This window comes from Lepisosteus platostomus, chromosome 9 (genome assembly GCF_059453375.1).
Source record: "Lepisosteus platostomus isolate fLepPlt1 chromosome 9, fLepPlt1.hap1, whole genome shotgun sequence".
NCBI lineage: Eukaryota > Metazoa > Chordata > Actinopteri > Semionotiformes > Lepisosteidae > Lepisosteus > Lepisosteus platostomus.
Genome location: NC_142619.1, coordinates 57,679,792 through 57,702,008, shown reverse-complemented (window position 1 = coordinate 57,702,008; position 22,217 = coordinate 57,679,792). Strand labels below are relative to the sequence as shown.

The window sequence follows — 22,217 nt, the reverse complement described above, 5'->3', positions numbered from 1 at the left end:
CAGGCTCCAGCTCCCCTGCGACCCTTCACTGGCTAAAGCAGATAGAAAATAGATGGATGGATTTTATTCAGTAAGTAAGGCAGTAATCTAAATTGGTTTTGAACTGTAAGAACTGTTGTGGCGGGGGGGGGGAAGTCGACAGGAAATGTGGAACAGTTCACAGGCAAAGTTATTCTATACTGTATTCACAGTTTTTCTTTAAAACATGCATTTGTCTTCACAGATTGAGGTTGTGAATGCTCTCCCACTTCATGCATGAAGAGTTTCTCTTCACAGGAATATTGTTTTTCCCTTCCAGGTGGTGCACTTGGCTCGGTACTTGGTCTACTTCGGATTCTATAGTTTCAGTAAGCTTTTGCAGTTGACTCGGACATTACTTGCAATTCTGGATATCATACAGCAGCCTGTGCCATATATGGTGAAACTAAGTAAAGGCCCAGAGGGAGGTAAGTAATACCGAACCATCAGTTTTGTTCATTATTTACTGTACATTTCACTGAAAATGATGCAGGCTGTTTTGTCCAGTAATTAAAGTGAGTGTGTTAAAATCGTATGTGAAAAAATCTTTTCAGATGTCTCATTAATGTTCTTAACAGCACAGGTTAAACAAATGCTGTGATTAATCCTTCCTCTATTTGCTGTTTTCTGAGCCTTATTGTCTGAACATTGTTCAGTTTTGAGCACTCAAAAAGTTTAAATGGGATTTCAAGTTGCACAGAACAGTTCTGTATTAAATAGTTCTTCATCAACAGAACAGGATAATGAACAAGTTGTCTGAATGCTTTAAATTACCAGCCTGTGAAGCAAAAAATAAACTCAATGTAGCATAAGATAATGAATTAGGTGAAACAGGTCCACAATGTTTGTTAATGATCTCCGCAGTCTGCCAGTTACAGGGCCTCAGTTATTGTAAGCAGGTATTTATCCTTAAAAATTGCTCCTCTGGAGAACTTCACACAAGTAGCCAAAAGGCTTGTAATAAAACTGCAGGTGTGCTGACATTACCTGCTGTGGGCCATTCTACCAAATAGGTGACTAATGCAGCAGACAGAATTAATAAACCCTTTAAACATCCTCTGAATATTTTCTTCTATAATGTCTTCCCATCCTATTCCTGATGGCTGCAGCAATAGCACTGCCATTAGCTGCAGTGAGGAAGGCCTGCAGACCCTTAGATGTTACTCTTGCATTCTGAAGAACAAACATGGTCAAAAAGAAAGAGGTGGCTGCCTTCCTGTTAAAAACAATAGAAGTGTTACATTGATTATAAAAACATTACATTGATTATAAATTGAGATGTTTTCCAGTCTTACAGTGTACTGAGCATGTACTGTATACTCTTCAACTTAGAATAACTAGTCTGTGCGAAACATCATAGAGATCTTCCCACAGCACCAGTGCCGGATTTCCCATGAGGCACTGCAGGCACAGTGTCTAGGGCCTACTAAATTTTTAGGGCCTACAAAGGAAGGAAACACTCGTGCGTAATGAAAAATGAGCTGAAACAACATCGACTCTAGGTGCTCCTCCAGATCAATGATCACACGCTATCTAGTGGCTGTTCTAGAAACTAGAAGTATCGACTTGCTCCATCAATCAAGTGGATTAGCATTAGAATAGTTTAAAGTGCATCATGTCAATCGATGTCATTCAGTTGGCGTTTACCCCTCTTTTTGCACGTTTTTGCACATTTCGGAGTGATAGTGCCTAGGGCCTACGGACACCAAAAATCCAGCCCTGCACGGCATAGAGCTTAGAGCATTAATCTCAGCTGTAACCTGTGTTATGATCTTAGTTGTTCTATTTTCTAGCCTAATCTAATCCATGGGTACTTCCCCTGTCTTGAGGGAGCTGTCCCTGTGATACCTGTATGGTTTTCTGGGATATTCTTGGGGAGATCTTTGCAGGATGACTGCAAGTACAGTTACCTTGGTCTTGAATATTTGCAGTTGTTGTGTTGTTGTTTTAACCTTCTCCAGACTGATGGGTTTCCACTACTATTCTTTTTATGAGGTCCTCTGAGTTTTTTTTAATGTGACATGATGAGTTTCTGCTTACTTGTATAATGAAGAACAAACTCCAAGTGTCTGACCATTATATACAGTAGGAAATGGCTGCCCAGACTCAGTCCTTGTTTACTCGTTACTCAATTACTTAACCCGTTTTGATAGTTTAAGAAAAGACCAGTTTCGATCAAACAAGGGTATCATAGCCAGTAATTAAATTCCTATAATTATAGGTATTTTAATTATTGGGAGTTCACTTAATTTTTTCTGAACCCTGTTCACATTTCAGTTAAAACATCTGTAATGTTTCTTTGTTTTAATCTAGTTACTGTATGTATTAGAAGCAGTGAAAATAATTTACACAGTCAGATCCCTGTTTTCATCTAAATGGGGTGTGGTTTGTATTGGTGTTAAAGTATGCCAGCATAGCTAGCTGTCGTATTACCCTGCAGCTCACAACTGGCAACCTACTGCAGCTAGGTGTAAGCAGCTTAATAATAATAATCATCATAATAATAATCATCATAATATTATTATGGTTGAATTTGCTTTAAAAAGAAAACATTCCATTGAAGTTAGGGCTGACTGGAAAAAATAACTTTTGGATTTCATCTTTCAAATTCAAATGCCTGAGCAAATTCCAGCTCGCACTCCCATGCCGCTAAGGCAACTAACAGTGTCTCCACGTGGGCTCAACTGGAGGTATCTGTATGTAGGGATGATTGACAGCACCCCATCCCTCTAATTAATTCATAGGTACTTGCAGCATGATCCCTCCAGTGATTAAACCTTGCCTCATCCCTGCTCAGTGCTCATCTGGGTTATTCTTGAGTCTCTACTCTATTTCTTGAGTCCTACCGTTCCCTTGACCTAAGCTTATTTCCCTGCTTTGACCACTTGAGTACCAACTTTCACTCAGACCCTTGACCGAGGTCTTGGGTTCCCTTCAGCTTGTCTGCCTCTTGTGTCTTGTGTTCCTGGGTAAGACCCTTGCTTCCTCATCGACCCTGATTTCAGGATCTTCCTCTTGACTACGAACCGTGCGTCAGCCTGCACAGCTGCCGATCGCTCTGAGCCCAGCTGTTGGTTTCCATCGCCCATCTGTCAGCCGCCACACCCCAGATTAGAGCAGCGTTAGAACGCTTTCCCTCATGTCCTTGCTGTCTGTGCTTTTCTTGAAGGCAACAACGTGATGCGGACAATCCATGGCGTGGGCGAGATGATGACTCAGATGGTGCTGAGTCGGAGCGCCCTCCTGCCCATCAGTCTGCCTGACCCCCAGCCCCAAGCTCTCCAGGGCAGGTCGTTCAGCCCTGCCGACAGCGAAGACGTCATGGTCATGGACACCAAGCTGAAGATCATTGAGATCCTGCAGGTAAGTGCCAGCCTGCTGCACAGCGAGATGAAGTAAGGGTTTTTTGGAACACGTCCCCAGTGCATTTCAGAGCTACTGCTGTTGTGCAGGAACGCTATAGGCCAAGAGCCACTGGGGATGTTTCTTACCAGGTTCACTTATGTTTAATATCTATCTTTTTTAGTGAGGCAGCAATTTGCAATAACAACCCTGTTTTATATGCAGAATATCTCAGTAACAGTATAAGGTACACTTTATTAAAAACTTGTCTGCTAATGGCTACAATTATGTGCTTTATACCTCATTGCGTTTAAATTAAACATCTTGCCCTGAAGGTTTATCTAATGACTCTGCTTTAATTTATTATCCAAACACCTCAGATCTTAGAAACTAGATATGTTTGTTTTTTTATACATGCTGTGGCAGACATATTCTTACCTGACTCATGTTAGAATTCAGTTCTGAAGACCATTTATTTTTTTGGACCAATTTCACGTTTGAGCCATATACACATTTACAGGTTTGATGGTATAAGTTTCCCTCCTGTTCTTCTGTATACTTTTATAATGTAAGAAGCAGTGTACTGAAAAACCATTATTGGATTAAATACAATTTGTAGAAATAATGGTGGTGATTTGTCATGTTGAATTTGTGTAAATTGACTATTATGTACTGTAAAGCCGAGAGCACCTGTATGCAATACTTTTTACTGGTTTAATCCTCATTTAATACATTTTATTCCTTTTACAGTTTATTCTCAGCGTGCGCCTGGACTACAGGATCACCTACTTGCTCTCAATCTACAAGAAAGAGTTCGGAGACAGTAACATACCAGACAGTTCTCTCTCAGTTGCAGATGTCCCTATCCAAACTGGTGAGATTTCATGCCTGAAAAATGTATCATAATGACTCTCAATTAGAATGTGAGAACAGACGAAAGGTTATAGACAAGAAGAGACCATTTGGCCTGTCTAGCTCGTTTTATAGTTTGCAGGTAATCGATTCCATGGATCCCATCCAGCCTGGTCTTGAACATGGTGCTCCTCTAAGTCTGGGAACATATCTGGTTGCTCTTCACTGGACTGTCTCCAGAGCAGCCGATTCTTTCTTGTAACCTTCTTGTAAACATGTGGTGGCCCACCAGAATATTCTGTGGACAGTCCACTGTATAATTCAAGCGTAATATCCATTGACTTAAGTTTGCACTTTTAACATTTTTTTGCTTCCCCACAGTTAGTTTTTATATGAACAGTCATCTGCTGTTGCTTGCCCAGTCTTGAATTTTATTTAAATCTTTTGGCATTTTCATTTGCACGAAATTCGTGTTTGCCACTCCTCACAATTTGGCATCAATTTGTTAACTCTACCAGAAACTATTATTATAAATCAGGAAGAGCATTCCCTAGGGTTTAACTGTGCATATAGGTGATCCTCTGTTTGAATTCTAATTTAAGTTTCCATAACATTACATGTAATGTGCTTAATAGTCTTTAATTACTTGGTTCCTTTTTCGCACCCCTTTTATGGATGGGTACTACATTAGCAGTTTTGCATTCAGTTGGTATTAACTATGCTCTGAGTGACAGCTGGAAGAGTTTTAATGGCCTATGAATAAGACAAAATATTTTTATATGCATGAGCACTTTTTAGAAAACCTAATTTCCTCAAGTAGGTTTGGTACTCTCTAAGACTCTGGTGATATATCTTAAGCACATCTAATTACTTCAACACTTCTATCTCTTCTGTGCTGATATTATTTACTGTAGAGGTTTTTAGAATGGAATCTTGGCTCAGCCTGAGGCTTGTTGTTGATTTCTCCCTTGATAAACACCTTAGTGAAATGATCGTTTAGTGTATTAGCCAATTCACCTTCTAAACGTTTTCCTTTTTATATCGGACAAACCTTACATCATCCTGTACTGTTAATTTGGAAAAAAGCATTGTTTACTTTAGCCTCTACTGCAATATTCTTTTCTGTCTTTTTTGACCTTTCTGACATGTACTTGGTATTTATTCTACTTAATTTCTTTATCTGTCTTATTATCTTTTTATATCATTTTATGCAGTGCTTTCTTTCTCCTTATATTTTTCATAATTGACTTATTAAATCATTTTGCCAGTGCTTTTTTATTCTCTGCTGATTAGATATCTATCCTGTCCTATTCTGCTTCTTTACTTCTTCATTCCTTCACATCCCGCTTTCCTGAAATTGTGCACCTCAGTTTCAGCCTCTGCCTTAATAATTACATCAAAGCATTTTAGACTCTCTTGGTGGGAACCTCAACATCTTGCTCTAGTAGAGTCAAATTTGCAGTTTCATTATTCCATCCATCCCTTTTCGAACATCTTTATCCAATTCAGGGTCACGGGGATCCAGAGCAGATCCCAGCAAGCAACGGGCACAAACCAAGATACACAATGGAGGGGGCACACGCAAACACAAGCAACATTTACACCAGGGACAGTTTTTCACAGAAACCAGTTTACAAAACTGCAAGTCTTTGGACTGGGTAGAAACTAGGGCACATGGAGGAAACCCACTCAAACACAGGGAGAATATCCATCCAGTTTGTGCCCCAGTAATGGATCCCAGGATCCCAGTGCTGTGTTGCAGCAATGCTAACCACTGTGCCACGCTGCCACCACTTTTTAATTATTATGATTTTCAAATTAAAAAAGTAAATTTGAAACATTGATGGGGGATAGTGATGTAGTCATATCATTGGTTAATGAGTATAAATGGGGTCATTGCATTTAAATGGTGATCTTGGCGTAAATGCTTTTCTGAGGATGCCTTGGGCTCTGAGTAGGTCCATGAGTCCCCAGACTGTTCACTAACCACAGTTCTTGTCAGTCTGTTACCACAGTGCATGAAAATAATTGTCTTCTCTTTAGTTCCAGATCCTGATATAAATGAAATTGCAGCTCAAGCAGAAACCATGTTTGCTGGAAGGTTGGTTAACCAAACATTTTGTTTTTCAGTTTTTCTCCTGTAATTTTATCATTCTGTGCAAATATTCAGATTATATTCCATAATGTATGTGTTACCATTCTTAACTTTGGAATGCAGTGCACTTGCATACTGTATTTAACAAAGCTTCCTTGGACATGTTTGTCTCCAGAAACATATCCATGATTCCAATGTACACATTTCAGTGGGAGTTTCTGAAAGTTCACAGTCTTAGAAGCATGTTAAATACTGCATACAATAAATGTTGTGCTTAAGAAAACCAGTGCCCAGTGATTTAGAAATAAATGTATACCTACTATAGAGTATTTTCCATAAGGCCAAAAGACTGATCCAACAAGTTGCATCCCTAGAGCTTGAGGGTGAGTTTCAGTTTGTTCAGAGAGAGAAGAATAAAACAATTGGCAAAGAAAAATAGAGGACTAGGTTTGTAATTTGTGATTGACACATGCACTAAGATATTGATTTAGGGCTGAGTTACAATAGTCCTGTCAGAATGTGCAGTAGCACAACAATACTGAGCACTTTTTGAGCTCTCTCCTTGATGACTAGTTGACTTGTAATTAAGAGGTAATTTTTTCTGCACCCTGTAAAAAAAATACATTTTTCTTGGAATTCTCCAAATGTGTCCGTAACTGAGAATTTTCACACGCTTTGATGTTGAGACTTAATGAAACTATTTATAGTATGATGAAAAGGAAGTCTTGTAAATGACAATTTGATTACAAATGCACAACTTTTGTTTCATATAAGCCGCCACTGTCAGTTGGTGTGCTTTCAGACATGAACTGGCACGCCACAGAATTTTGGAAAAGCCGCATATGAGGAAAAATGAATAACTATTGTTTATAATAGAGGGAATATCCGAGACAGGTTAACAGGATAAGCTGACTCCGCACTTTGAAGCAAATATAGATTAAACAATGATGGATTTTTATTTCTAATGTTAATGATGATGTGCCTGGATCACTATACAGTGAAGGGTACACTGGAGATGTGTTCAGGGGGAGGAGGGCAGTGTGGCAGGGATCTAAACACTGTTCTAGAGAACTTAATTCATGGGAAGAAATAGATCTTGAAAGTTCACTCCTGATGTTAATAAATTGGTAATTAGCGTTGGTTATCATTTTATTGTCTAAATGGAGGGTCAGGCTTTTATGTTTATCTCACCCTTGCTAGCATTTTAATTATGGATTAAAGATTCTACAATGACTCCTGGTTCTGTTCATAGCCTTAGACTGTGTGCACAACTTCATTTCCAGAAGTTCCATTGCATGTGTGCAGAAGCAAATGAGCAAAGAGAGGTTAGCCGGAGGCGTGTAGTAGCCTGGGGCAGAAAAATGGCTCATCCTGTGCTCTCTCGCCGCTGTTTCAGCAAGGAAAAGAGCGCGGTGGAGCTGGATGACGAGGGAGGACAGACGTTTCTGCGGGTGCTGATCCATCTGATCATGCACGACTACCCCCCTCTGGTGTCGGGCGCTCTCCAGCTGCTCTTCAAACATTTCAGCCAGCGATCAGAGGTCCTGCAGGCCTTTAAACAGGTAGATCTCGCCAGCCTCATCAGGACCTCCTGCTCTGCATTCCATCATTTTGGCAGCAGCTTATCTCCCTTTAGCCTCAGTGGCTGTTCCTCAGCATCCCAGAGCTACTAGGTAGCAGCGTTCAGTATTTTTAGTGCAGCTCTTAGGCTATATTCATACTATTACCATTCCTGTCGCAATATGATTGATGTATAATTTGCAGTTCTTAGCCCTTTTTGTGGCTGTAGGCTATTCCCCAGAAAAGCCTGTAGTTACAGTAATGTTCATTGTTTTGACTGCTAACCGATCATGGCTGGAATTAAATGCACCCAGGTGTTAATCTTGGTGCAGCTAAGATACGAAAAAGATTTAACGCGAGTAAGAAACCTTGTACATAATATACTCAAATGCCTGCTGTTAGCAGACTGCCGCGGGGCAAGAACATGTGTAATACCACCATAATGTATAAAAAGTGACAAACATATTTCTAATAATAATTCTATTGTGATATTGAATTTTAAAGTGTGACTCAGTGCTGGTTTCTTAGTTGTTCATTTCATTGTATAATCAACACCTTTCGAAGTTATTTTTTCCCAGTTATTTTTTTGTTTCCTTATTATTTGGATAAACTAGGAAATAAAACCTGATCTGAATTCGGAACCCGCTTGTTTCTTTAAAGATGGGATGTTTTCGAAATACTGAAGTAAGATGCTTAAGGTCATGCAAATGTTAAAAATGTTCAAATAAATTTCAGTTTGCTGAGATTCGTATCTGCCAACATTTCTCAGGAGGCACAACCACAGAAATGATAGCCAATTAAGGACAAAAAAGGGGGGGATTTAGTGTAATTGAAGGCGTAATGCCTATTTTATCACATTAGGAAATTTCTCTGGTGTCGTCATGGTTTTATTTGAGCCACAAGGAGGAATTGAATATGAAAAACTTCCAGCTGGCATTGGCATTGTGCAGTAACTGCCAATGCGTTTCCAATGCAGAAGGGAAAGTAAACTGATGATGATTAAAAATAAATGAAGCATCATGTTTTTAAATGTGAGATTTTTTCTTTTACTAATGAACTGTAAAAACTAAAAATCTCAAAACTTAATTTGTTTAATCCTTTATCTATAGTATCTTTTTATTGATTTTTCAAAATTATATATCCAGATGTACTGTACAAAAGCAGATGAATACATAATTGAAATCACTCAAAAAAAAAACTGTTTTCTAATTTTTCAGTTCATGGATTTTGTAGATACCCAATACATATTGAATGATTAAAGGACTGAGCTTTCACTGTGGGGTTAAGACCTGTAATTGAACAGGTGGTGAAGACAGATGAAAGCTGATATGCTGAAGTCTCCCTTAAGATGTCAAACAAACTGATGCATTTTTCCAGTGTTCTCGCAAATAGGTGGTGAACAGGCTTTTATAATTCCTTAAATTTTTAATGTTTCTTCGTGATATTCTGGCAGCTGGGTTTCTTTCGTTATGTTCTCAAAAAGCAGGAACAAAGTCTTGAAAAGTCGGACGCCGATTTAAAGTGTAAATTGTTTAAATGCTGGATTTTACTATGGTTTCAACCATGCTTGTGGAGTCTTGTTGGTGATTTATTGATGCATAAATCACATTTCTGGCACAGAATGTTCCGGTTTATCTTTAGGTTAGGATTTGCAAAAACTAATAACTCCCCAGTGGTCTGTGTCCTCTTTCTTAGCAAACAGGTCACCGGGGATGTCCCAACCCACTTCACAGCCGTTCAGTACTCTCCAGCTGAGGGTGGAGGTGGTGTTGCACAGACAAATTGCACCAGCTGGTCAATTATTAGGACCCCCATCCAGTAATCAGCATCTGAATTCTGATTTAAGGTCCAGCTGCTGGTGTCCGAACAAGACGTGGAGAACTACAAACAGATCAAAGCAGACCTGGACCAGCTGAGACTGACTGTGGAGAAGTCGGAGCTCTGGGTGGAGAAGAGTGGAGTGTATGGGAGTGAAGACATGGGGGAAAACCAGAATAAAGACCAGATGCACGAGGTGGGCCTGGAAAGGCAGATCAGGTCCATTCTGCAGAGTTGAATGCACGGATCAAATACCAATGCTTACCTTTCAAATAAGACTATTACTAGATGTGCTAAAATGCCACAGTGCATATAGTGTTATTCATCAGTGTTTCCGGTCACTTTGCAACCAAACTCAGTGGGAAAAGAAACCCATTTAAAACAGCTTTACTGCTGAGCCTTAGTTTTTACTTTAATTCATGTTCACACCAGTGACCATTAGCAAAAATCGTGATTCATTGATTTTTTTGTATTCCTTACAGCATGTATCGGCTGCCTTTCTTTGAACAGGATTGGGAAGGATAGAACTTTTGGATCGCCTCAAGGGTTTAGAAATCTCTGACGTGTTCTCTCCTTGGTTTTTGTGATTGTTTACAGGAGGCCAACATCCTAAATCCAGTGGAGGATGGGAAGAAGTCGCCACAGATTGACAGCAATAAAGCCAATAATTACAAAATCGTCAAAGAGGTCAGCGTCTCAAGTGTATTTCCCTCAGCGTCAAAACTGTATCATGTAGTAGTGTGAAAGAAAAACACAGAAAACACTTTTGATTTTGAAACAATACATCTCAAGCGCCGTTACAGCTATCACACATTCGATTAGCTGCTAAACTACCAAATGTGCAAAATAGGCTGTGTGGCCTATATTTTTATAACTGTACAATTCATCTACACAAAGTACAAAAACAAGCCTTGTGTGATGCTTGATGTTGATTAAAATCAGCATTAGTTTTAAATGGCATTCCGGTTTAATTACAGTTTATAGTAACCAGGTTATTATTTAAGAAAAAACATTGTGCCTTGCAAAAGTATTCATCCCCTCTTGGACTTTTTCACATTTTATTGTGTTACAGCATGGAAACATGATGTATTTAACTGAGAATTTTTGCCACTCTTCAACAAAAACTATAATGTCAAAGTAAAAAAAAAAATCCAGACATTTTACTAAATTAAGTTCCTTGCTGTAACAATGAAATGTGGGAAAAAGTCCAAGGGGGGTGAATACTTTTGCAAAGCACTGTAGAATTGCTAGATTTATAATGGGAATCAATTTTATTCACTTTCTGATACTTCTGAAATATTCAGCATTCTACAATGTTTACTGGAAATGTACCACTATCACTGTCAGTAATGAAGAGTACCTTGTCAGCGATCATTAACATTTTGAATTATTTAATCATAGATTTTGGACCGATTGAGCAAGTTGTGTTATCCAAGTAAAAAGAGTCGGGTTCAGCAACAAAGACTGCTGAAGAATATGAGTGCCCACACAGTAGTCCTGGACCTCCTACAGATACCATATGAAAAGGTGACAATTTCTTGAATTTGCACTAATGGGGACTGTAGCTTTATAAGCAGAGTATAAACTGTGTAGGACAAAGAGAGAAAATACCTTTGAAAAGATATTCCTCGAACTGTTGTAAAAAATATTTCCTCACAAAATCTGACTCCTGATAATTAACTCACTGGGGTCGTACCGCAGACCCTGTTAAGGCTGGAGCCTACCCACTGAGCAGCTAATGAACTGCTTGCCTAACCAATGAGAGTGAGGCATGCGTACCGTAAATTCTCAACAGCCAATCAAGTGGCGCGAGATAGCCAGCTCTCTGGCCATGTTACCCACATATGACTGTGGGATTCCAAGGCTGCCACAGACTGCAAAAATGTTACAGCTGGAAAAACACAAATGCCTTTTTGCTCTTTTACCTGCTAATGCTGTGTTACTGAAGGATTCATTCTTGTGCTCAGTTGTCATTTTTTCACAAGCGCATTTCATTGTAGAGAAATACATTGTGTTTTTTCAAGTCCATGCTTATACTGTAACTAGGGCACTGATATTCACAACTGGTCCTGGGGAACCTTCGTGTCTCCTGATTTTTATTTCACCTGGGACTTTGACTTGATTTTAATCTGTTGTTCACTTAATTTGCCTATATTACCTAAAAAGTTATTTGTCCATTGAGGTTTAGAACTTACATATAATAATTACCTGATAGACTGTCTTCCAGGACCAGGAGTGAATATTACTAGCAGTGAACTAGGGTGTACTGTATGTTTGTTTTGGTTAAGTGTGACGTGTGTGACTGTAAAGAGGTTATTTATTTCTTGTAGTTTGTTATATGAGTATCTGGGAAAGCCTGTACTTGAATTCTCTTGTCGTCACAAAGATGATGGGAGGTTTCTCTCCACTTATTGAAATCAAAAGGATGTTGGGTAAATGAAAACATGTGCAATGTGAACTCTTTTTAAGAACATGTTCCTGAACCTTTTTTTGTTCCAGACTGATGAAAAGATGAATGAAATAATGAATTTGGCCCATGTGTTTCTCCAAAACTTCTGCCGCGGTAATCCCCAGAACCAAGTCCTGCTACATAAACACCTCAATCTCTTCCTCACCCCTGGGGTACGTGCATCATTTTCACAACTTTCAGAACAAATGGACATTGTAGTGTCTCTGGCGCATTTCTATTTAAAGTTTGAGGTTGAGAATTGAAAGGATTTAGCCATCATGACAAGGCACGTGCATCACATCTTAAAAATATCTGGTTCAAATGGTGCAGCAGGTGCTGAAAAGGTCACCACTACGTGGAATTGCTAAAAATAAAACAGATTCCCAGCTTTGTCTTTATGTCACGATATTGTGGATCCCTTTCTCACTTCACAGCTGCTGGAGGCTGAAACCATGCGGCACATCTTCATGAACAATTATCACCTGTGCAATGAAATCAGTGACAGGGTGGTCCATCACTTTGTGCACTGCATAGAGACCCATGGCCGCCAGGTGAAGTACCTGCGCTTCCTGCAGACCATTGTAAAAGCTGATGGGAAGTATGTAAAGAAATGCCAGGACAAGGTCATGACTGAGGTAAGATAAGTGTTTTAACCGAAGTACTGAAGTCAGATGCTTTAATGTTTTGTAAACTGTAGTGCTTCCTCTATTCTAAGAGATGGTCTTTACAGCCTGTTATTTTTTTTTTTCAAGGATGGTCTTAAAGCCTTGTTTCTCCTCAATGAAATTACGTGGTGACATGATCTCTGTGGTTCTTATACATAAGATACACCTCAGCAGTTCCCTCCCAGCATTAACTCCAGCCTATGAGAGGGTAGTATTTTATGTGTAACAAAAATGTTGACTTAGCCTCCATGGGAGAGAGGAATCAAGACAAGAAACCAGCATAAGGCAGATGTATCCTGCTCATAGTGGCAATATGTACCAATGCAAGAGGTCAAAGTACAGTTCAGTGAAGGTCTGAGATGAGTTTTAGTTTGTGACAAAAATGGCCATTTCTGGAGAACACTGAAGGAGACGCACACAAGGTGTATTTCCCACAGTGTCCTGAATTCCAGCATAGTTACAGAGAGTTTTATGTACAGCCATGGTCACCCTAGGTTATTACCCTGAAGAGGGATTTATGAGTGACCATTACCATGTGTATACTGGCATCATAGAACTGTTTCCACTTATGGCACAGTGGGTGTTCCTGATAATATTATCACCACCTTTCAATATCTGAAGTCACATACAACAGTTACTTCTGACTTGACACGCACACAGCAAGTGTCTGTTTTAAATGCACTCATCCCAGGTCAGGAGTCATGACCCCCGGCCAGAGTCCGAATTTTACACTTTCTCCTTTCCCTATAGGCTGATTTTTCCCCTCTTAAGCTCTTCAAGAAAAGCTGTGGAAGAAATCCCTCAAATTCACCCGCACTGTGCTCCCTGTCTCTTTCCAGCTCGTCAACGGAGGGGAAGACGTGCTGGTGTTCTACAATGACCGCACCTCCTTCCCGACGCTGCTGCAGATGATGTGCTCGGAGCGGGACCGCAACGACGAGAACGGGCCTCTCGCTTATCACAACACGCTGGTGGAGCTGCTGGCCCTCTGTACCGAGGGCAAGAATGTCTACACTGAGCTCAAATGCAACTCCCTGCTTCCCCTCGACGACATCGTTAAAGTTGTGACCCACGATGACTGCATTCCTGAGGTAACAGCGTGCGGCATGAGTCTCGGAATGTGACTCTTCACATGTCCGTGTTTCTGAGTCTGCAGGTTTGTCTCTCCCCCCCCCCCCCCCACGTTAGCTAGGTGTACTGTGCAGAATGTGCTCTGTGCTCACCTAAAACAAAAGGATGCTCTGCTTAAAATTGTAGATGCTTGACTGAGATGCAGATTAGTTTGATTATTAGTCTACATTCCTGGGGCAATGGGATTTCTTTCTGACTAATTATCATAAGAATACTTTTACTAATGTTCAGAAATTAGGACAGTAAAGAAAAAGAAACTTCGAGTTTCTGCTAAGCTGTGTCTTGCGTCTTTTCTCTGAGTGCTTTAATAATGAAGTTCTTGTCTTTAATATGACTATGTTCCCATGTAATATTAAATCCGTTTAATACTGCTTCATGACCAGTAAGAACCTCTCTTATGTTGTTGTTTTTTTCAGGTAAAGGCTGCCTATGTCAATTTTGTGAACCACTGTTATGTGGACACAGAAGTAGAAATGAAGGAGATATATACCAGTAACCACATCTGGAATCTTTTTGAGAATTTTCTCATTGATATGTCCAGGGTAAGTTCTTGTCAGGCCCTTGTCATTTTATCTTTCATTCATTATTAATTTTTTTCAATGTTTAAGGCCTTGAGGATCAACATGCAGTGTATCTATAGTATGTTGAGGGCATAGTGATATTCTCCCCTCACATAGAAATAAAACAATCCAGACAGATGTCCTAGCATAATCGTGAAAGGAACAGGTCTGTAAGACATCAGACAAGAGGAAGAATTAAAGTGCTGGCATGGAAATATTCTGATGGACATTTAGAAAATGGACTGATGCAACTTTGTGTAAGTGCTTAAAGTCATTGTTAAAGAGAACTGCCAGCAAGGTATTGTGTCATAGGAAGACTGATTGCTGACACTGGTGCAGGCAGAATGAGAGCCCATAGCAACCTGCCTCTGGCTCCTCATGAAATAGATGATAGTGATCCCTGGACGAGTGGGTAGGCTTGGCTTTGCTTGGCAGTGGAGTTAGGGTGCTGTAGTCGAGGTAAACCAGACTGACGAAAATTACACTGTAGAAGGTTTTAAACTTAAATAGAATAGTTTAAATAAAGGGCAGATTTAAATAGAAAAGGCAAAGAAAAAGCATACGTACTTCAAAGATGCAGAAAGAATGGTGGCGATTTCAACCCCACTTGGATTACATAAAGAAGGCTCAAGTCTAGGTGTTCTAATTTATTCTGAGATTTTTGGAACACAGTTACAGTATAGTGTAAAAGGCATGTTTTTAATTGCAGTATATACTGATTGGTCAGATGAACACTTCAGTTACTGTTCATCATCAGTATACAGTGTCATGAAAATGGAAACTTTTGGATGAAAAAGTGTTTCATTTTCTCCATTTCAATAATGCTTAGCTTTAATTTAAAAGTGACCTTGAAGTATTAACCTTATATTAACAATTCCTTTGGTCTTAAACTGGAGCATGCAGTTCTTGATTGCATTTAATGACTTTTTCAGGTCTGTAACAGCCCTACTGATAGGAAGCATGCAGACACGGCGCTGGAGAAGTATGTGACTGAAACAGTGATGGCAATTGTCAAAGGTTTCTTCAGCTCTCAGTTTTCTGTCAACAACTCGAACCTGCAGGTACTGTAACTGTTTGGCCTCCGCATAGAAGTGTCTGATTCTCTTGTGTCTTGCTAGTGTTATACCTCATTTTCCAGTGTAGTGGGATGAGTGCAATGTGGGAATCATAGTGCAGAATTAATGGGGCACTGACAGTAACGAAATACAGGCCAACCACCTATATGGCCCTATCTTTTTCTAGGCCAGCAGGTATTATGGGAATTTACAATCTCACCTTGTCTATATTAAACAACTATCCCTAAGATACGTGGATGGATACTGTAGATAACATCAAAGAGATGGTTCATGCTTGTTTATTTCAGTTTTAGGGAAAACACTTGTAAAAATTATCGAAATTTTCATGTCTCTGTAATTTAGCTTTAGAACACATGTTTTTTCTATGCTGCTCTAGTGGGGATTGATATCATAGCAACAGAAACACAGAAAACAAATCAAAACTAGTTCTGCAACTGAAATGCTGATCGGAGTTGAATCTCTGAGGCACCTTGAAAACAACCTCCCTAGACGAGCTTGTTTTTTCTCTTTTTAGAAGACCATGTTAATGCCTGATTTGGAGAAACAGCAGGTCGGAAGAATTCATCAAGCAGCTCAGTTCCTCAGGCTGCTCACATCACTGCAGTTAGTAACGTGCCTTGTTGCTCCTGTCGTTGCAGAGTCACCAGCCTATATTCAATAAGCTGCTGCAGTCTGCTTTTAGGATTTACAACTGCTCGTGGATAAATTCCTCTCAGAAATCCAATATAGAAGCGTGCATTAAAACCTTGGCTGACGTAGGTAGGTAACAGGATAACATAGGAGAATTGTTTTAAATCTTTGCCTTCACACTGAAAAGGAACAAAGCATAAACGGTCAAATACAGCAGGGTGCAGGCATTTCATATTTTTGCAAATACTTAAGCCAGTCTTCTATATTTGCACAATCTCACAATTTGCTTCCCTTTATCCATTTCTTAATGTTAACTGTAGTTACAATTTGAAAGAAAAATCCATATGTGAGCTAGTATAGTTTCTTGCTATGTTGCAATTTTCGCCTTTCTTTCAGTTTCAAGTAAAGCAAATGATTTGCATGTTCTGCAGAGATGAGAAGAGGAGCAGTGAGGACCCATGAGTTCATTCATGATACTTCACAGGACTGGGGCTACAGTGTAGCGAGATGGGGAAAAAAGTTATAAAAATGGTTTTACTGCAGAATTCTTATAAATCAATTTTAGCATCTAATATCTATGAAAGGGGAGAATAACCCAAAACGTTCCTGCAAATTATACCTTGTGAGTGCATTGAAAACAATCTGCAGATCACAATGAAAAAGCAGGGGTCTCCATTGTGTGGATCTTTGTGTCAGTAGCTCATTGCACACATACTGTATACAGGTATTTGCACTTTTAGAACTGAGATGATAGGTTTGTTCCTTGAAATAACCTAATACTGAGTTTGTGACGTTATTTAAAAGATGCAACAGGTGCTCAGCCTTTGGTATTGAGTTATTAAAATTGCCAAAATTGAGAGTTGATTTGAAGTACCTGTTTAATAGAGGTTCTAAAAAGGAATCATTTCAGATAATGAAATTAACATTTTGCTCAAGAGTAGTTTTGACAGCTGAGTGATGATTTAAACAACTTCCGTGGACCAGAGAGCATCTGAGGTAGTGGCAGAGAGAGTGGAAGAGTGTTAAATGCTGTTTTGCACTTGACAACTCTGTTGAGAGATTACACCATGTGGATATGGTGGAGTTAGCTTTTTGATGCCTGTTGCTTAATTCAAGCCAGCTGCCGGGGTAGTACTGTAGATTTGTGTTGTGACAAGGCATAGTCTTTAATGCACTCACTGAAGACTTTCTTGTAACCTTGCTGCTCAATGATGCTTTGATGAAGCCCTTGAGTGAGACCATGTAGTGCCAGGACTACAGTGGCACAGCTTCAGGAAACCCGCATCATGATCTTATTATAATCAGCATTTTCTTTCCACCTGAGTGCAAGAGACCATCAGTGGGACCAGCTGCCAATGTCATGAGCAGAAGATAACTATTACCAGCCAGTCTACAGCTGCCACAATTGTTAAAGCTCAAGTTATCGAGGTCATACTGTACCGGATGCCAGCTTTTAATGCAATCTTCATGAGTCAGTGTGTCACAATTCATACTGAAACCTCATCCTGATTCCTTGTACTGTATTATTGCTCACCATGTCTATGGTTTTGATTGATCTCCATGTTTAACATATTTGATTAAAACCATTAGACCCAAGTATTGCATTTCTTTTATTAAAAAAAAAAGGTTTGATCAGACTGACAGGAAAGTTGTATATAACCTGAAATGTCAATGCATTTAATAAAGTAGTAGATCTCTTGCCCATACACTGTATCCATCTGCCTCCAGTGTACAAAACGGTGAAGCTGAGATTTATGTATTTATGTATCAAATCATTTTGTCTAGTTTGTTTAGAGTCTTATTGTTTGTTTTTATTTTGGCTGTCCGCTCTAGCCAAGAATCGGGCGATCGCTATCCCGGTCGACCTGGACAGTCAGGTGAACACCCTTTTCATGAAAACCCACTCAAACATGGTGCAGCGCGCGGCCAAGGGCTGGAGGATGTCTGCTCGCAGTGGGCCCCGCAGGGAGCCTCTCGGGGGCCCCGACTACAAGAACATCATCGAAAAACTGCAGGTGAGCTGCCGAACCCAGGAGGCAGGGGTAGAGGCGCAACAGCAGGACAGGACGAGAGGATATCCCCAGCCAGAGCTGGGATTGATCTGCTGGGAGAGAGGTGGCAGCAGTGCCCTTTGATACAGTATACAAGTATCTCAGCAAGGCAGACTTGTGTTTGTGTCCCTGCAGCAAAGGAACTTCACCACCACGTGCTGGAGGTGTTCTCAGGCGTCCACAGCCAGCTTCAGTGGACAGGCACACCTGGCGAGAGCAGCTGGTGTCAAATGTATGCTCTGAAATGTATTGGCTTTCCTACATTTTTGAAGTTACTGGCACTAGCTTGCTTGAAGTATTTAAGCTGTGAAATGAAAGTATTTCTTTATATTATGGCTTGTGTTGGTGGAAGCTCCATGTCTCATGTACTTTCTGTGGTGTTTCAGGTACCAAACAGGCTAGATGGGTCAAATGGCCTCCTCTCATCAGCAACTAATATTTTATTATTGTTATTATTAAAGATTTTCAGGAAAGCTTGTTCTGCTAGCCTCTCAGATTTAGACTTTTATTGTTAATGGCTTTTTATTTCAGTGTCGCCTGTAGGTTAAGCAAGTTGAATGTTTTTGTGTCATTTGAAGGCGGGTAAAGACTGTGTAGCCCTTCAGTGAAAGTTCTGTATTGAATGCGGTGCCTTGGTCTTCCGATTTCCAGGGTGTGGTAGCATTTCTCGAGAAACAGTTCCAGCCACTGGTGCAGGCTGAATTCTCTGTGCTAGTTGATGTCCTGCACAGCCCAGAGCGCTTGTTTCCAGAAGAAGCGAGAATACGCTGTGAAAGTGGGGCCTTCATGTCTAAGTAAGTTAGAACAGCTGTACAGTACAGTACGTCTTGCATACAGAAATATTACACAGCATGTAGCCTCCTCAACTGGTCTACCGACTTTCAGTAGTAGTACATTAGTCATGCATTTCAAAAGCTTGTGTAACATTTTAGAAAGCTGTGGGGATGTTTAATGTAGTATTGCTTTGTAAAGACCTTAAATTGAGTACATATAAATACAGATTTGTCATTAACCAAAGATGTGTTTCATTCTGCTGTGTGAACTGTAGAATGATGTACAAGTACAGTCTTAGTGTTTGCTACTTCATCCATACACCTTCTGAACCAAATGCAAGTTCTATCATTATTTCTTTGGTCGCCAGCAATGAATTGTACTGATTTATACTGTATCTGATTTCAAATGTAGTTTGGAGTGGCATTGATTAACAATAATAACAATATTTGTTGTTCTATTTGTGTCCAACAGGTTACTAAAAGTGATACACATGCTAAATATGTAGAGCTGCTCTCTTTCTCCTTGTCCATTTATAGAGCAGAAGGTGTAATATGTGGATGTACAGTACGCATGTCTTGTTTTGCTGGTTGGTTTTGTGTGCAAAACAGCAAGTTTAAGCCATGGACTGCATGGTCAGTGCAGTAAACAGATGTTTATTGCAGTCCTGATAATTGCACGGTGGAAGGTGTCATTGGCAGGACTTGATGGGTTTTTTTTTTTCCTTGGGAAGGCTGATCAACCACACCAAGAAACTGATGGACAAAGAGGAAAAACTCTGCATCAAGATTCTGCAAACCCTGCAGGAAATGCTAGACAAGAAGGAAACCCTGGAAGAGCCGGTAAGCTCTGAAACAGTGCTTGATGTACTGTGGTGAATACAGGGGGAATGCTTTTGGATGCTTGAGATTTTGAAAAAGAGAACAATATCATATTAAGTGGTTGACTTTAGCGATCCATAAAGATCTCCACAAATGTTTTTGTTTATACAGTATATCTATAATGTATACACCAGTATGTCTGTATACCTCTCTTCCTATATAGTAAGTATAGTTTGGTTTCATTCTGTCTGTAGTTCAATTTCAGTTCAGTTCAGAATACTTTATTCACCCCTGGGGGATGAATCTGTGGTCTATTGTGTGACTAAATCTATGACGCAAGCCCATGAGGAAAACTTTCCTTTTGCTTTATGGGTTGCTATTGGGGGGGAAAAAAAAAATCAGAGACATTTCTGTGCTGAAAAAAATCTAAACCAACTGGCTCTTGGGACATGTCAGGGCAGGTGTTAGGAAAACACCCCTCAGCAGAGTAACAGGTTTAAGAAAATTATCGACTTTTAAAAAGGGACAAGAATGACCTCAGACAAGAGGGACTCAGAATGAACTGTCTTGTAGCCATTCTGTAAGTGCAAACATACAGTAGCTTAGTTTGTGTACTAATGTGCTTTAGATTGGTAGAGGGAGTACAGTATTTGCAGCCACTTTGTGATTCAGTTTCTATATACAGTATTTGCTTAATATTTCCATTTTTTATATTTGTGGTTTTTCTTCTACCTGCAAGTAACACACTGCACCTGTCTTATCTGTCAATCAGTAGCCAAGACCTCTGAATTTGGAATGTTTTCCAAGTCTTTATCTTGAACATTGAAGAATTTCCTTTGGTGTTTTTACAGTGTTCACAAATCTTCCCATTATGGTATAATTTGTGAACGTGACTAGCACAGATCCCTGTGGTACTCAGCTGGTTTCATCACCCCAATTGCAGTGTTTACCACTTCTCTTTTTTCTGTAGCAGTAGTCAGTGCTCCATCCAAACATGTCAAAACATTTCCTTGAATGCTTAGCACCTACAATTTCAGGATTAATGTTTTATTAGGAACTTTATCAAACATCTTGTGAAAATCTAAATATACAGTTTATTTGCTTTTTGTATCTTACAGAACTAAAAAGTTAAACAAGACCTTTTTTAAATCTTCGTTAAATCTGATTGCTAGAGACAGTCTTCTAGTTCTAATTTATCATTCCATAACATTACTAGTAATCAAAGTCAGACCTAAAGCTCAATGTTAATTGTATTTACAGTGCTATTTTTTGTCTTAAAACTTTATTTTAAACTAAGGTCATACACAGCATGAGCACATTCTTCTGGCTCAGTTTTCTGTTTGCCCATGTCTGTCTTTGCAATTCCAAGTGGCAGCCACCAGTGGTCGCTGTTTCTACATAATTGACAAAGGTTAGAGATCCTGGTGCGAGGAGATTCTCAAGACCTGAAGATTCAGATTGTTTTGTTTTAAACATCAAACAGAAATAGGTCTCGCCTGAATGAGAGAAATGTGTACTAACACAGAGTGCAAATGTGTTGTGTACCAAGAAAATTGTCATAATTTGCTTCCACAGAGTCTCCCGCCCAAACATAGCGCACCCTCATTGAGCTGTTTATTAAATCTGGACTGCTGGATTCCACCTTTATTTTGTGTGACTAATCGATCTGAATTCTACATGCTGTATACTGGCTGAGCTGCAAATACGTCCCCTTCACCAGATGCATTCAGTTTCAGGTGGAAAGTTCTTGTATCTACATTCTATATTTCAGCATTTACACTATATCAGAAGGCACATGAGGACAAGCCAGCAGCACTTGAGAGAAGAGCAGGGTTGCTGTTAAGCCCAATGTGGCTGTCTGCTGGGCGAACAAATCAATAACTCTGCAAAACAGCAAGCTGCAGAATTGCTGTTTTAAACATGAGGAGTCTGGAATCCGCTGTTTGCATTCAGGCTTGCTAGTCCTTTTAGCCTATTTTTTAGGAGAAAATCCAGCACCTTAGGAAAGAGAAGTATATGCTCTATGCATGAAGACACTTATACAATATGGTATGCAATGACTTTTCTTGATTGGCAGCTCCTCGTTAAAATTATTTTATTTCTCTGCTTTATTTGACCTCATCAATCCGGTTTATTTCTTTAAGATTGGCTATGAGCTAGAGAGAGGTCAGTGCCATGTTAACAATGTGGGGGAGAAAGCAACGCACACAAAAGCCTCCCCCCTTTCACAACAAGTGATGAATTTCATTTCGACAGTTGTGGCACTAAAATTTAATTTAGTTTAATTTATCAGAGATTGTAGATTTAACAGTATGCATATTAGTCTACCTTGCTTGAGTGTACAGTAGATTTTTTTAAAGTTGCAAGTGTAGATACAG

The 22,217-nt window shown here is 39.7% G+C and overlaps 1 protein-coding gene across 2 annotated transcripts in view; it reads left to right on the top strand.

Moving 5' to 3' along the window:
• Nucleotides 1-22,217, top strand: part of itpr2 (inositol 1,4,5-trisphosphate receptor, type 2) — a 158,928-nt gene that overhangs the window by 49,435 nt on the left and 87,276 nt on the right. For both annotated transcript variants that reach the window (XM_088645779.1, XM_088645780.1), the window contains exons 21-37: nt 299-446; nt 3,188-3,381; nt 4,111-4,234; nt 6,256-6,313; nt 7,704-7,869; nt 9,714-9,881; nt 10,283-10,372; nt 11,087-11,212; nt 12,185-12,307; nt 12,569-12,769; nt 13,639-13,890; nt 14,347-14,472; nt 15,423-15,551; nt 16,205-16,325; nt 18,030-18,211; nt 18,899-19,041; nt 19,752-19,860. In XM_088645779.1, the coding sequence (XP_088501905.1) occupies nt 299-446; nt 3,188-3,381; nt 4,111-4,234; nt 6,256-6,313; nt 7,704-7,869; nt 9,714-9,881; nt 10,283-10,372; nt 11,087-11,212; nt 12,185-12,307; nt 12,569-12,769; nt 13,639-13,890; nt 14,347-14,472; nt 15,423-15,551; nt 16,205-16,325; nt 18,030-18,211; nt 18,899-19,041; nt 19,752-19,860 (2,460 nt within the window). The remainder of the gene's footprint in view (nt 1-298; nt 447-3,187; nt 3,382-4,110; nt 4,235-6,255; nt 6,314-7,703; nt 7,870-9,713; nt 9,882-10,282; nt 10,373-11,086; nt 11,213-12,184; nt 12,308-12,568; nt 12,770-13,638; nt 13,891-14,346; nt 14,473-15,422; nt 15,552-16,204; nt 16,326-18,029; nt 18,212-18,898; nt 19,042-19,751; nt 19,861-22,217) is intronic.